Source organism: Corvus moneduloides, chromosome 9, assembly GCF_009650955.1.
Source record: "Corvus moneduloides isolate bCorMon1 chromosome 9, bCorMon1.pri, whole genome shotgun sequence".
NCBI classification, from domain to species: Eukaryota; Metazoa; Chordata; class Aves; order Passeriformes; family Corvidae; genus Corvus; species Corvus moneduloides.
The window spans coordinates 30,868,765-30,882,285 of NC_045484.1; the positions used below are offsets into that span (position 1 = coordinate 30,868,765).

The 13,521-nt window shown below is 42.7% G+C and overlaps 1 protein-coding gene across 5 annotated transcripts in view; it reads left to right on the plus strand.

Moving 5' to 3' along the window:
• CACHD1 (cache domain containing 1) overlaps nt 1–13,521 on the plus strand; it is a 90,784-nt gene that overhangs the window by 40,745 nt on the left and 36,518 nt on the right. For all 5 annotated transcript variants that reach the window (XM_032117513.1, XM_032117510.1, XM_032117511.1 and 2 more), the window contains exon 4: nt 8,024–8,130. In XM_032117513.1, the coding sequence (XP_031973404.1) occupies nt 8,024–8,130 (107 nt within the window). The remainder of the gene's footprint in view (nt 1–8,023; nt 8,131–13,521) is intronic.

Sequence of the window (13,521 nt, forward strand, 5' to 3'; positions counted from 1 at the left end):
AAATCAAACTCCTTCCACTCTAGGAACAAGTGGATAATGTTTGAGTATTTGTCTTCTACCCATTGTAAAAAATGCCTTTTTCTGGATTTGTGATTGATGCTCTCATGTGGGAGGCTTCCAGAAGTAGCTTTCCATAGTTCCAGTTTGCCAGGGAAGTTGGTTGTGTTAGGGGCCATAGAGCACCTGCCAGTGGTTTCTCAACACAGCAATGGCTGCATAGGATCACCTTCCAGGAAAAAAACCAAATTATTCAGATGCATTTGTGAAGAAATGCAGCTGTTCCTGCAGCTTTTCCAACAAGAAAACCAGATGATGCTTTTAAAGGGACTCAAAACCTGATCTTGATCCTCCTCTCTGCCCGGTTTTAAGACCCATCACTCCGATGGGCTTCAGCGTTTCATGATCTCAGGTCAGGGAGAGAAGGGAGTTCCAGTTTCCTTGGGATCTGAGCAAGAAGAGAAGTGGCAGCTGCAGGAGGCTGCCCCGAGTGTCCCTCACTGCACCTCCTTGTTGGACATGGCTCACGTGTGCTGCTGGAATCATCCCCCTTCCTCCCTGCTTCCACCCCGGGGCCACAAATGAATTTCACTGCTGGGTTTTTATGGGAAGGTGCCCCAGGTCTCCAAATCCATCTGTTCAGGGGCACTGGTGTTCATTAATGCTCCCACTTTGGCTGCTTAACACCGCCTTTCCAGGCAGCTGGAAATCTATTTTTGCTCTTTGTTTAACTATGCTGATAAGAGCTTAGGGAATGCATTTACCCAAATTTGTGGAAGGAGCTGGAATGGAGAAATATTTGTTGGTAAAACACCCTACTTGGCAGTGCTGCATTGCAAACATTAGTAGAGCTGTTTGAATAAGGGAGTTTACGAACCTCTGTTTGAAAATCATTTACTCCCTGACTGTGATACTGCCTTCAGAAGTGGTCTGGTTTTTGCTTTTTTTTTTTTTTTAAGCAGATGGTTAAATATTTGCTAATGCAGTTCAGTTTTATCACAGCTCTTTCTGTGTTTATCTTCCCTCTCCGGAGCAGTTAAGTGGGAGATAACGGGAATCCCATTCAGTTCCTTGGGTTGCTGCAATAGCTGAAGAGCTGCACTTCCAGAGGAGGAGTGGGGGGGCCACAATAAATGAAATTTAAGATGTATTTGCTGTTCTGACTGAGTTTCAGGCTGCAGTAAAGCACAGAGATGTAGGGAGTGTGCACAGCCCTGGGCTTTGGCAGCTTTTGTCCATAAAGTGCAGCAGGTATTCAGGAAATCTCTCTCCCGGCCTCTTGCTTTTATTTCTAATGTGGCCAAATTCCTCAAGAAGATGTGGGGTTTGGAATAGAAATTCCTCATGAAAAAGAGAGGATGGGGATAGTTTGTGTTCCTGGGTTGAAACCTCCTTCCAACAGTACATTCTCTTTACGTCTGAGAGCAGCTGCACTTGGACTTTTTCAAGACTATGTGAAATAATTGGACCAACTTTGGTGCCTTGCCAGAAGAAATTGTGTAGCTGTAACATCAGTAGCTTTTTTTTTTTTTTTCCCCGAATTTATTCATAAAAACATTGTTTTCCAGCATTCTGTTTAGATGCAGTGGGCACCCTATATTTAAGTATTTATGTAAAATATAAGTTAAAATCTTGCCTTGCAATCAAGCAAACAAGGCCTGGTTGGGAATTTCAAAGGAAATGCTGAATTTTGAGTGAACTTATGTAATTTCATTTGCATATTCATGTCGGCTTGAATTTGCGTGAACAGAGAGGAAGGGAAAAAATGAGTATTAAAACAATATGAAGCCCTGAGCAGCTGCTCAAGTGCCATTTTTATCCACAGCTCCCTCGTTTTTCCCTAAACTCCAAATGCACAAAAGAAGTTGATTTACACTGTAAATTCAGGCCGAGCAAAATCCAATTGGAGCTCACTCGAGCGCCGTTTTGATGTGAGATTCAAAGCTCCTGCAAATTCATTTTATCTCCTCCACTCGCTGATCTCCCGCTCGTAAATCCTGTTGAAGGAGAATAAAAATGAGTGCGGCCTGATGGGAATTTCATGTGTGAAGTTCAAAGCAGTTTGTACATCAGAGCCAACGTCAATCAAGGGAAGATCTGGGAAGGCAGGCAGGGAGCGTGGAGCTCCGTGGGGACCAGATCAAAGTGGGAGTCGTGGCTCTGTTTGCTCCCTCGGGATGCAGCTTCCATCCCTTCTTCATTAAAGGGAATCCAGAAGGAAGAGAGGGAGGCAGCGAAAAGGGGGATGGGGTGAAGGGGCCTGTCTTGGAAGGGAATCTCAGCCAATGTCTTTTGCTGGCTTTAAAGAAGTAAAAAAAAAAACCACACCAAATTATATCTAAAGAATTTTGGTGTGGGGTTTTTGATAAGAATTCTGGAGGACTTCCCAAGTGTTGGTTGTGATGTCGTCACCTGGAACATTTTGGGTCAACTCTCAAGAGAAGTTTTTATCCGCCTTGTAGTCGTGGTCCTGGCAAAAGTGGGAGGCACTGGTGAAAATCAAGGGAGGCACTGGTAAAAATTGAAGGGAGATGCTGGTAAAAATTGAAGGGAACACTGGTAAGAATTGAAGGGAGATACTGGTAAGAACTGAAGGGAAGTACTGGTAAAAATTGAAGGGAGGTACTGGTAAAAATTGAAGGGAGGTACTGGTAAAAATTGAACGGAACACTGGTGAAAATTGAAGGGAGATACTGGTAGAAATTGAAGGGACATACTGGTAAAAACTGAAGGGAGATACTGGTGAAAACTGAAGGGAACACTGGTGAAAACTGAAGGGAACACTGGTGAAAACTGAAGGGAACACTGGTGAAAACTGAAGGGAACACTGGTGAAAACTGAAGGGAACACTGGTGAAAACTGAAGGGAACACTGGTGAAAACTGAAGGGAACACTGGTGAAAACTGAAGGGAACACTGGTGAAAACTGAAGGGAACATTGGCTAAAACTGAAGGGAACACTGGTTAAAACTGAAGGGAACACTAGTAAAAGTTTAAGGGAGATACTGGTGAAAATTAAAAGAGGCACTGGTAAAACTTAAGGGAGATACAGGTAAGAATTAAAGGAGATGCTGGTAAAAAATAAGGGAGGCTCTGGTATAAGTTAAAGGAGACAGGTCAAAATTAAGGGAGGCATTGGTAAAAATTAGAGGAAACACTGGTAAAAAGTTAGGGAGACACAGGTAAGAATTCAGGAAGACACTGATAAAAATTAGGGGAGGCTCTGGTAAAAATGTAAGGAAGGAACTGGTAAAAATTCAGGGAGACACTGGTAAAAATAAAAGGAGGCACTGGTAAGAATTAAGGGAGGCACTGGTAAGAATTGGCTCCTCTGTGCAGAGAAAAGGTGCTGATCAGTGCTTGTTTTCAACTACTAAAATACAAATATTTTTGGAATTTTAACTTCTTCTGAAGCGAGTGATGGGAAGGTCTGCAGTTCGAAAGCTGAGTGGAAAATGTATGAGGTATAATTATGGTAGGAAAGGTAAAAGCAGGAGTTACAGCTGAGAATATAAACATTGCTTGGAAAGGCCACTTGGCAGTGCCAAGGCTTTGGTTTTAATTGTGGCTTTAGTGGGGAAGATGCTCAAATATATGAATAATGCATTCTGAATTAAACCGACTTAGAAGTATGTGGAAAATTCTCCAGAGTCATTAAAAAGATCACAAATATTGCAGTGTGGATTTGCCACAGTGCTGCCTCTGCCCAGTTCCTGGTGCTGGTTTTTACTGGTCATGGGAGCTGCTCTATTTTCCAGGTCTCCTTGTGCCGTGGGAACCAAAAACTCCATTGCAAGGTGCAAAAAGTCAATTTTAAGACAAACAGCACCTGAAAAGAGATTTGAGGCAGACATCCCACCTAGCCCAGTCTGGGCCAGCCCTTGCTCAAGGCTGGCAGGTCTGGTCTTTAACTGATGGGATTTAAAACAATTCTTCATCTTTTATTTCTACTTTTTCCCCCATTAACTGTATTTCCATTTTGCTACTTGTGTGCTGTAAGAAGGAGGGATGGGATTGGGCTGCAGGAATTTGTTTTGCTCCCTTCTCTAGCTCTGCTGCAGATTATTTAGGCATGCACGAATCCATCTTCCTGGTGGGTAGCTAACACTGGCTTCCTGAAAAAAGCTGAGGCCTTGGATGATTTTTGGAGCATGTTGAAGCATTTTAATGCAATAAATGAATAATGTTCGTTGCTAACAAGGTATCCTGTTGCCATCACTAATAGATTTTGATGGGAGCTCTGGGACAATTAGTTTACATCCTGCAAAGTCATTATTTTTCACTGTGGGGTTGTTGTTTAGCATTGCTCGGAAATATTTCTTTAGGATGGAGATGTTTAATGTGCAGTTTTTTGGGTTTGCCCCAAGATAAACACAATTTTTGTGGAACCCATCCGTTATCAATCAATCTTAGGCTGGAAATCCTTCAGCCAACAAAAAATCAACAACAGTTCTGCTCTCTTGGAAAGAGCTGTGTTTTTTTTGAAGTGGTTACATTTTAACCGTGATAAGAAAAGCCACAGCCTCCATCCAAGAGCTGCATTCCTGGGAAATGTCTTTTCCTCGATGGAGAGGGCTTGGGAAGTTCTCCGGGAGCAGGTTGCCAATAGTGTCAACAAACAGCTCCAGCAGAGGGGATGAGCCTGTGCAGGGCTCCGGGTCTGGCTGCTTTGGGTGTCTGACAGAGCCAGCCTGATCTTGCAGCCTGGGGCTGAGCACGAGGACAGGAGACCTGTGTGTCCGTCTGTCCGTCTGTCTGTCCCTCTCTTCCTGACTGTGGAGAGCAAGGATAATGCAGGAGATCAAAGGGCCTTGGCACAAGGATGTGCAGTGACAGGACAAGGGCAGGATGGCTTTAAGGCAAAGGAGGGCAGGGCTGGATGGGAGATTGGGCAGGAATTGTTCCCTGGGAGGGTGGGCAGGCCCTGGCACAGGGTGTCCAGAGCAGCTGGGGCTGCCCCTGGATCCCTGGCAGTGCCCAAGGCCAGGCTGGACATTGGGGCTGGGAGCAGCCTGGGACAATGGGAGGTGTCCCTGCCCATGGCAGGGGTGGCATGGAATGAGCTTTACAGTGCCAGCCCTTCTGTGATTCCATAATCATCTTTCCCCCTCTCTGACTCCAGAATCAAAACCCCAGCTGATGGAGTGCTGTGATTGTGTTGTTTGGGCTAAAATACCAAAAGCACCAAACATCTGTGTCCTCCAAGGAGCCCCCAGTGCTTTCGTCAAGCAGAAATGGAGCAGTTGCCACAATTATTGGGTGTTTCTCACAATTCTGTGGTATTTTTCCAGTGATGAGCAAGTTCTTAATTGTGTATGTGAGGTGGAGGGCAAAAGGAGTTCAACATTTGTGTTCATGTAGGGAAACCCAACTGTGGCACAAGGCTGAGCTGTGGGAAATTTATCCAAGGATGAGAGAGGGAATTTGTGGACAGGCTGCTCTGGGAATCTCTGATGCCAAAACTTGCACTCTCCATTTACATTTGTATCTCTATGGTAGAAGGTTTGCAACTTAGAAATAGATTTTCCCCCAATATTTATATTAAAATATTGACCAAAATGGGTAGAGCAGGTTTAAACTCTGCATTTATTCTGTGTAATTTTGAAAGTGGATGGAGAGCAAATAATTACTTCCAAATAAACGTGGGTTTTTTCCTTTTTTTTCCCTTAACTTTTCCTTAAATCTTGGTTTGACAAGGGATCAAAAAATGCTGATTTCTCAGTAATTAACTGTTCACTGATAGTTTCATTTATCTTCTTTAGGAAAAACGCAGTTTAAGATGCCCACAGTGTTTATGGATGTAAGTTAAACTAATTTTCAAACCTGCCAGTTTAAGGAGGCTTTGTTTTTATTGATATTTCTGTGTGGCAGTGATGATATTAAAATTAAGGCGTGGATGAGAAATAATGGTCACATTCTGCATATTCCAGAATTCAGTTTGATGAGAGCTTCTTACAAGTGGAGCTCCCAGTCTGATGGGCTCTGACTGTGCAAAATGAGACTTCTGTGACTCTACAAGAATCAGAAAATATAATCTGATGTTAAGACCAAAGGATTCAGTGGCTGAGGTGTGGTTAGGAGTTCTCATGAAAGATAATTTTACTTATTTGTAATGCAGAAAATCATTAAGGAATTTAATAGGGACTTCTCAGGAAGTGGATTTTATACTTAAAAGCCAAATTTCTAAGCTTGTGAGGAGGCTCTGCCTGGTTTTGTAAGGCTAAAATTTCTGGTATTGGATCCAATCACCTACAGAGATTCTGATCTTGAGCCTACTAATAGATATTCTTTTTTTTCTTAGGTTTTTTTCACTTGTAAGTTGTGAAAGTTTTCCAAGGACCTCACAAATCTCAGCCCATGCTGCATCTGCATCCCTGCAGAATGAAATTATTTTGAGCTGGGCTCAAAGGAACTCTATTGAATTAGGAGAGGTTTAGTTTGCTTAAAAAGCCTCTCTTCCTGTGGTCATAAGTTGAAATTTCCTCGTGGTAACGGGTTCCAGCTGCCTGTGGGGTTTGTTGCTGCTAATTGTTGTTTCAAGGGGATGGTTTGGAAGGGAATTGTTTTATTGTCTGTGACTCTAAACCAGCCCTTACAGCAAACATGGGAGCAGAAAATCAGTGTTTTCCAGCCCTACCAGGCACCATGTTGGTTTAAGGAGCTGGAACTTCCTGGGTTTATCATTTCTTAGTAATAGGTTGGTGGTAGGAAAACTCTTTGATAGGAAGTAAGTAGGTTTTTAATTACAAGAGTAATCACACTGTCAAATGTCACCTGAATAATCAAGGTCACAAAAATTTTATCCAATAAAATTGACCTGTGTAAATGATACAAAACTGCATTTAGGTCCTCAAAAGCTGCAGAAATGTTCACAGTTACAACCCTTTAAAATATTTTGTATTTAAATTTCAAGGCATTGGTTTAATGCTATTTTATAATTTTATTATTAGAACTATGCACTGGAATACTTTTTGTGTTAGAGTCATGAATGTGTTTGAATTATTCAACCTAATCAAAATACAACAAAACTTCAGACTGTCAGATTCCTTCTGCTGTTTGGAGTGTAAATCCTCAAATTTTGGTACAGAAAATAGGTTTAAAATTGTTCTGTTGTCATGGAATCCCAGGATCATGGAATGGTTTGGGTTGGAAGGGATCTTAAAGCCCACCCAGTGCCACCTCTGCCATGGGCAGGGACACCTCCCACTGTCCCAGGCTGCTCCAAGCCCCAATGTCCAACCTGGCCTTGAGCACTGCCAGGGATCCGGGGGCAGCCACATTTGGGCAACTGGATCTCGATCAGATGATTTTCATAAAGGCATAAAGAGAAATTCCTCTGCACACAAGGCCATTTTTCAAAAGAGAAAGAAGAGCTCCTGGTACTGCTGAAAGATTCTGGTGAGAAAAGGATTGGTTTCACAACAGGAGGGAGCACTTCCAGTGGCACTGGAATGCTGAGCACGTTCCCCAGCTGGAATCTCTGCTGTTCAAATCTACTTGAACGAGCACCACTCTCATGGTCCCACCTTTCAAGGATTATTGTGGGGGAAAATGCAACAGATGAGTGCAGAGAGCAGAAGCAAATGAGCTTATCCCCCCTAGGCTTGGGTTCCACAATTTCCCCATGCCTCTTAAAAAGGATAGATAAAGTTGGATTTTCCCAGATAATTATTTACATTGCAGAATTAAATTTCCATTGCAAAGGTAGGTTTAATAAGTAACATTTGATTGCTGATCCTGTCGTCATCTTTCCAGATTTGATGGGAATTTCAACACCAATGTCTTAATATTAATAGTTATTTACACTGAAACATAAAGAATCTGTGTTTGCATTGTAAATGCAGGTTTAATAAGTAAAGTTTGATTACTGATCCTCTTGTTGTTTTTCCAGATTTGATGGGAGTTTCAACACCACTGTGTTATTACAAATAACAATTTACATTGAAATATGAAAAAGCTGTGTTTTCATTGTAAATGTAGGTTTAATAAATCAAGTTTGATTGCTGATCCTCTTGTTATTTTTCCAGATTTGATGGGAATTTCAACACCAACGTTTCCAGAACCATCAGCTGCGATAGACTCTCGACCACTGTCAACAGCAGAGCCTTCAATCCTGGACGTGACTTAAATTCTGGTGAGCAGCACAGTTCTACTTTGGGGGTTTTTTTCCTTCTCTTGTAGGGTTTTTTTCCCCATTAGACTCGAACATTTCCTTGGCACAGGGAATTTGCATTGATTGCCATAGCAACAAGCTTTTATTTCTCCTTGCAACTGTCACCCTGCTCTTAATTTGAGACTTCATGATTGAAAGCTGATACCTAAAGTAATGCCCTTAGTCTAAGTACTTTATAGAAATGTCATGAAGATTTTATTCCAGCCTACCATGGATAATTTTGTTGCGGTTCCTGCACTTTTTATTTCTTTCTTTTTAGTTCTTTTTCTGAGGCACTCTCCTTCCTGGCCTGTCTGCTTTGGCATCAGCAGTGTCAGCTGCTGGAGGGGCCGCACAGGGAAGTTCCTCTGATCATCTTAGCTGAGTTCAGCTCATGTGAGGCTGCCTTTGCAGTGATATGCAAAAGCTACCAAATATGAGGGCATCTTAAAATATTTCCTTTCTTTGTCTTGTCAGGGCATTTTCTCGACACGTTTAAGGACTTAGAAATATGCTTAGAACCAGAATAGACATGACTTATCCCTGAAAAATACAGCTTTTGGGCCTCTGGTGAAGCAAGGCTTTTTTTTCTTTTTTTTTTTTTTTTTTTTTTTTTTTTTTCATTCTGATCAGTGTGGATTAATACAGGGATTTCAGTTGGGTTCAGTCAGACTTTGGCCCAGCTGTTCCATCTGACTTTTCAACTTTTTATGGTGCTCGGTGTTGTAAATTAGGGACCATTAATAGACTTTGGTTGTGGATTTCGTTTTGGGGTGAGGGTTGTTTGTTAATTCTTCAGGGGGAATAAAGCAGCCTTGGGATTTATTTTATTTTAATTTTCAGAGCTCTTGTGGAAGAAAAGTCTGATTTATTTTATTAACTTGACTGATGAAGTGGCAGACCTGTCATTCCACCCTCACCATCTTGCAACAAATGGGAGAAAGAACCCCAAATTTTTATGAATTCCCTTACTGTTTCTCTTCTTATAGCTCTGCTTTCTGGATTTCTAATGAAATATAAAAGGAAAGTGAACAGTCCCCATAGATTCTTTTCCATCCCATCCATTGTATCCCACATCTTGGATGCAGGTGCTGGCCAGGCTGATTTCCTGACATGCCGTGATTTGTGTGGTGTTTTCCATCCTAAAGCCAGGCACTCTTTGTTCACTCATTATGATTTGCTGAGCTTTGTTTTACTCATCTCTTTATTACAAAAAACCAAACCCAAACAGCTCATTAAAATAATGTTTAAAATCGCATGCAGTTGTTAATTAATCAAAATAATTTTTGAAAGCAAGCTTACAGTCACTGTTGTGAGAGCAAGGCATTGAATGAATCACTTCATGGTTTTTATTTAAATTGAATTTAAATCTTTTTCTACTGCAGAAGTTGGAGGTTAAAAAAAGTATTCAAGAAATGTTCCTTATTTTTGAGTGATGAAAAGCAAATAAGTTGCAGTTTCTTGTAAACATGATTTAAATTTCTGGTTTGAATTCCCACAAAAACAGTGTGAGTGGGTGTTCAAGGTTCCTGCTGTCCTGGCTCAGCAGTGAGGCTCAAGTGCCTCCTCTTCCCTTGCCTCTGGCTTGAAAGATTCCTGATGAAAGGAGAACCTTCAAAACATGGCATTGGCAGGAAAGGGCAGCAGGAGAGGAGAGGGAATTGGAGGGAGAGTAAGAACAGGGATTTATTGACAGCAGACTCTCCTCTGGCTCTCCTGTTACAAAAACAGCCTTGGGGGAGGTTTGATTAGGGAGGAAATGTCTGTAAGAGAGAATTGGGATGGAAAGAGAGGATTGAGGCAGGGATGGAAATGGTTAATTTGAGAAACAGAAGTTGGTGCTGGGTGCACACCTTGTGAAGAGAGAAGTTTTGTGTAGGTGAGATCCAAGGAATGTCCTTGGTCCTTGTGTTTGAGTCTGGGAGATCATCACAGATGGGGTTGGGTTGGAAGGACCTTAAAGCCCATCCAGTGGCAGCCCTGGATTCCCAAAGGAATTCATGGGTTAGGACAAGAATTGGCTTAGGATAGGCTGGGGATGGAAATGGAGTGGGGCATTAAATGGTTTTTAATGTCTTGAAAAGCAGTTTTGGTTAGAGGAATGGAGTGCTCTCAGTGCCCCAGCATCCCCCCAGCTGGGAACACGCTGTCAGCCTAGAAATGGGGCTTAAAAGTGTCATCTGTGGCTTGAAACTCTTACTTGTATCTTTCTTTGGGACCACTTACCTTTGAGGGTACTCAGGGCAGAGCCCTTGCTCTGCAGAGGAGCCAATTCTCAATAAATCTATCAATACTCACATCAAACTAAAACCACCTCTGAAAGAAGACAAGGATCAAATACGAAATAATTTCCCCTAATCCCATCATTTTCTTTCTTCTCTTATAAGTGTCCTCATGCAGAGCTGCTGAGGAGTATCTGTTGCACTTTGGGTTTAAGTTCTACCTCTGCCTCACTTATTTTTATGCTTTAAAAGCCCCAAAAATTGTGGATACACAAATGTGGGTGTTCTCATCGTTGTCTTCCTGAATGGGTCGATCATTTCATTCTGAACATCAAAGGCAGAATTCCCATGAGTATCCCTCTTTTCCCACGTGAGTTCTGCAGTTTAAATCATCCTGCCTATAAAAAGCTCCTGGCAAAACATTAATTTCAGCTCTGCTCTGTTCGACCTCGCTCTCAGTTCTGGAAATGTTAATCTTGGCCTGCTCCATGCTCAGTATAAAAAGTGGGATTGGAGTGGTGAAGTTGGAGGTGTTGGAAGGGAATGGAATTTGCACCGCAGGCTCTGGCAAAGCCACGGGAGCAGAGCCTGGGAGAGCCCTTGGTGTGGACAGCAAGCCCAAATTCCACCCTGAGCAGGGTGTTCAGAAGGGTGATGGAGCTCCTGGAACGTTCAAATCTGTTTTTTCCAGTATTACTGGGTTTTTTATTAAAATAAACATTAATCTTAGGGGAGGGAGAAAGAGATGGGTGTGTCTCTCCTGAGCCTTTAAAAAAGAATGCTTTTACCACTGTTTTTTCTTGATACTAGGTAGCTTTTTCAATGTTTTTTAAGTTCTTAAAAAGATTCTGTTTTATCTTGGTTGGAGTTTTGCATCTGGATTACTTTTAGCCATTAGTACAAAATAGATAAGGAGAAAGTCTTTATTCTCCAGATGGAGGCACAGGCTTTGGGTAGTTAGATGAAGAGATCTGTCCTCACCACTCTGAACAGTCCTTCATTTATTAAATCTTCCCCAGAGCCAATGCATTATGTTATCAGGTTCCTCTGGAGGTTTTTTTCCTTTTGGATAAACAGGGAACCAGTAAATCTTTCTCCTTCTCATCCTTCGAAGTGCTGAAATGTCTGTTCCAAGTCAGGCAGCTCTGGCAGAGCGCTCCTCCCCAGAAATATGCAGAGATGGCACCAAGTTGCCCAATAAATTTTGTCTGTTTTATTCGAGGTGTTGATCATTTAAAATATTAGAATCATAAAATACCCAGGGTTGGAAGGGATCATTGAGTCCAGAATGTGGAATGCCTTGGTCATGTTCCTTAAATTGCTGTATTTTAAACTGATTTTTGGCTGAGTTTAAATGGTTGGGAGGTATTTTGAGCAGAAGAGTTAATTCCCCTCCTTCCAGATCCTTTTAATTGAGGAATCTGGTCCCATTCCTTAAAATGAACGAGTTTTTTACTTCTTTTCCCTTCAGAGTCCTAAGGATTGAGCAGGGCTCTGTCCTGGCTCATGCCACCAGCAGAATGTTAATTGTGGTTGAGCTGCAGAGCTTTTCTTTCTGGTGACAACACAGGAGCTGCAAGTTTGACTTGGAAAATCCTGGATCAAATCTGTCTGGAGAGTTAGAGGATGTCTTCACTTGCGCAGTAAACACATTTCTTTGTGCTGTTTCTTCACCATGAAGGTTTTTAATGGAGGGACTTGTCAGAGGAGAACTGAAAATTAAACTTCCCTGGCTTTTGTGGGATGAGATCCGAGGTCGGCAGCTTGGCAAGTGTAATGCTAAAGAGGAGGGCTGTAAGAAACCCTTTTATAATGAGCAATTATGTTCAGTAGTTCCTTTTTTTTTCCCCCTGCCTGTTTGTGCTGTTCTTTGAAGATTAATTAGTTAATGGTTTGGCTGTGCTTTGAAGATGTAAAGTGGTATCTAGAAGTGCTAAGTGTTATCATATCGCATTCCCTTTGAAGTTTTATAAACTCTGTCACACAGGGCTTTCTTCCTAAAAGTCCTTTTTGCCTTGTGAGATATTTATAATTAGAGACAATGAGCATTTCAAATGCTGTCATGTCCATGCTTTCCAACTTTTCCAGTCTGCAGCAGGATTTGGGGTCAGATAGTTTTGGAGTGACCTGGCAATGCCAGTTTGTGGGCACTTGGCCACTTTTATTCCCAATCTGTGTCCGGAATTAAGGGATTCCACAAAGATTTCTGGGGTTCTTTGCTTCTTCCATGAAGTGTGGGATCAAGGCTGGGTCTTTGTTTAGTGGTGATGCTCACTTTAGAAAAGCAAAATCATTCCATCCACTCATTAATGCAGAATTATAGGATCATAATCACAGAATCCCAGGATGGTTTGGGTTGGGAGGAACCTCAAAGCCCATCCAGTGCCACCCCTGTTCCATGGGCAGGGACACCTCCCACTGTCCCAGGCTGCTCCCAGCCCCAATGTCCAGCCTGGCCTTGGGCACTGCCAGGGATCCAGGGGCAGCCCCAGCTGCTCTGGGCACCCTGTGCCAGGGCCTGCCCACCCTCACAGGGAACAATTCCTTCCCAAGATCCCATCCAGCCCTGCCCTCTGGCAGTGGGAAGCCATTCCCTGGGTCCTGTCCCTCCATGCCTTGTCCCCAGTCCCTCTGCAGCTCTCCTGGAGCCCCTTCAGGCCCTGCCAGGGGCTCTGAGGTTTTCTGACAGATTTAGCCTTTAGCTTTGGGCTGGGCAGGCAGCTCATCTCACAATCAGCTTTTTACTGGGGTCCTCTGATGGAATAACCTTTCCAAGGGCAGGTTTTCTGGGAGGAGGAGGTAGGAATAAACTACAGGCACTGAGGGCGTAGAAAGTTTGGGGTAGGTGAGGTTTAGGCTAAAAAAAATTCATCTACTGTGTGTCCTGGCAAGGACCAAGACTTGAGGAAATATCTGCAGGGCATTCTTAGAGCTTGAGTGGATGGAAAATAAGAACGTGCTTAAAGAGAAGAAGTCTGGATTTTTCAGCCATGGCTTATCTGCAGGGAGATTGTCTGCTATGGCCATAGGAAAAAGAAAAAAAAACGGGGAAAAAGCAGAGTTAGGATAAAATTGGTGGTCCCTGGGGAGGGTGTTACTGAACTAACACTCGCTGGAGGAAACATGAGCACAACTGTGTGAAGAGGAGAAC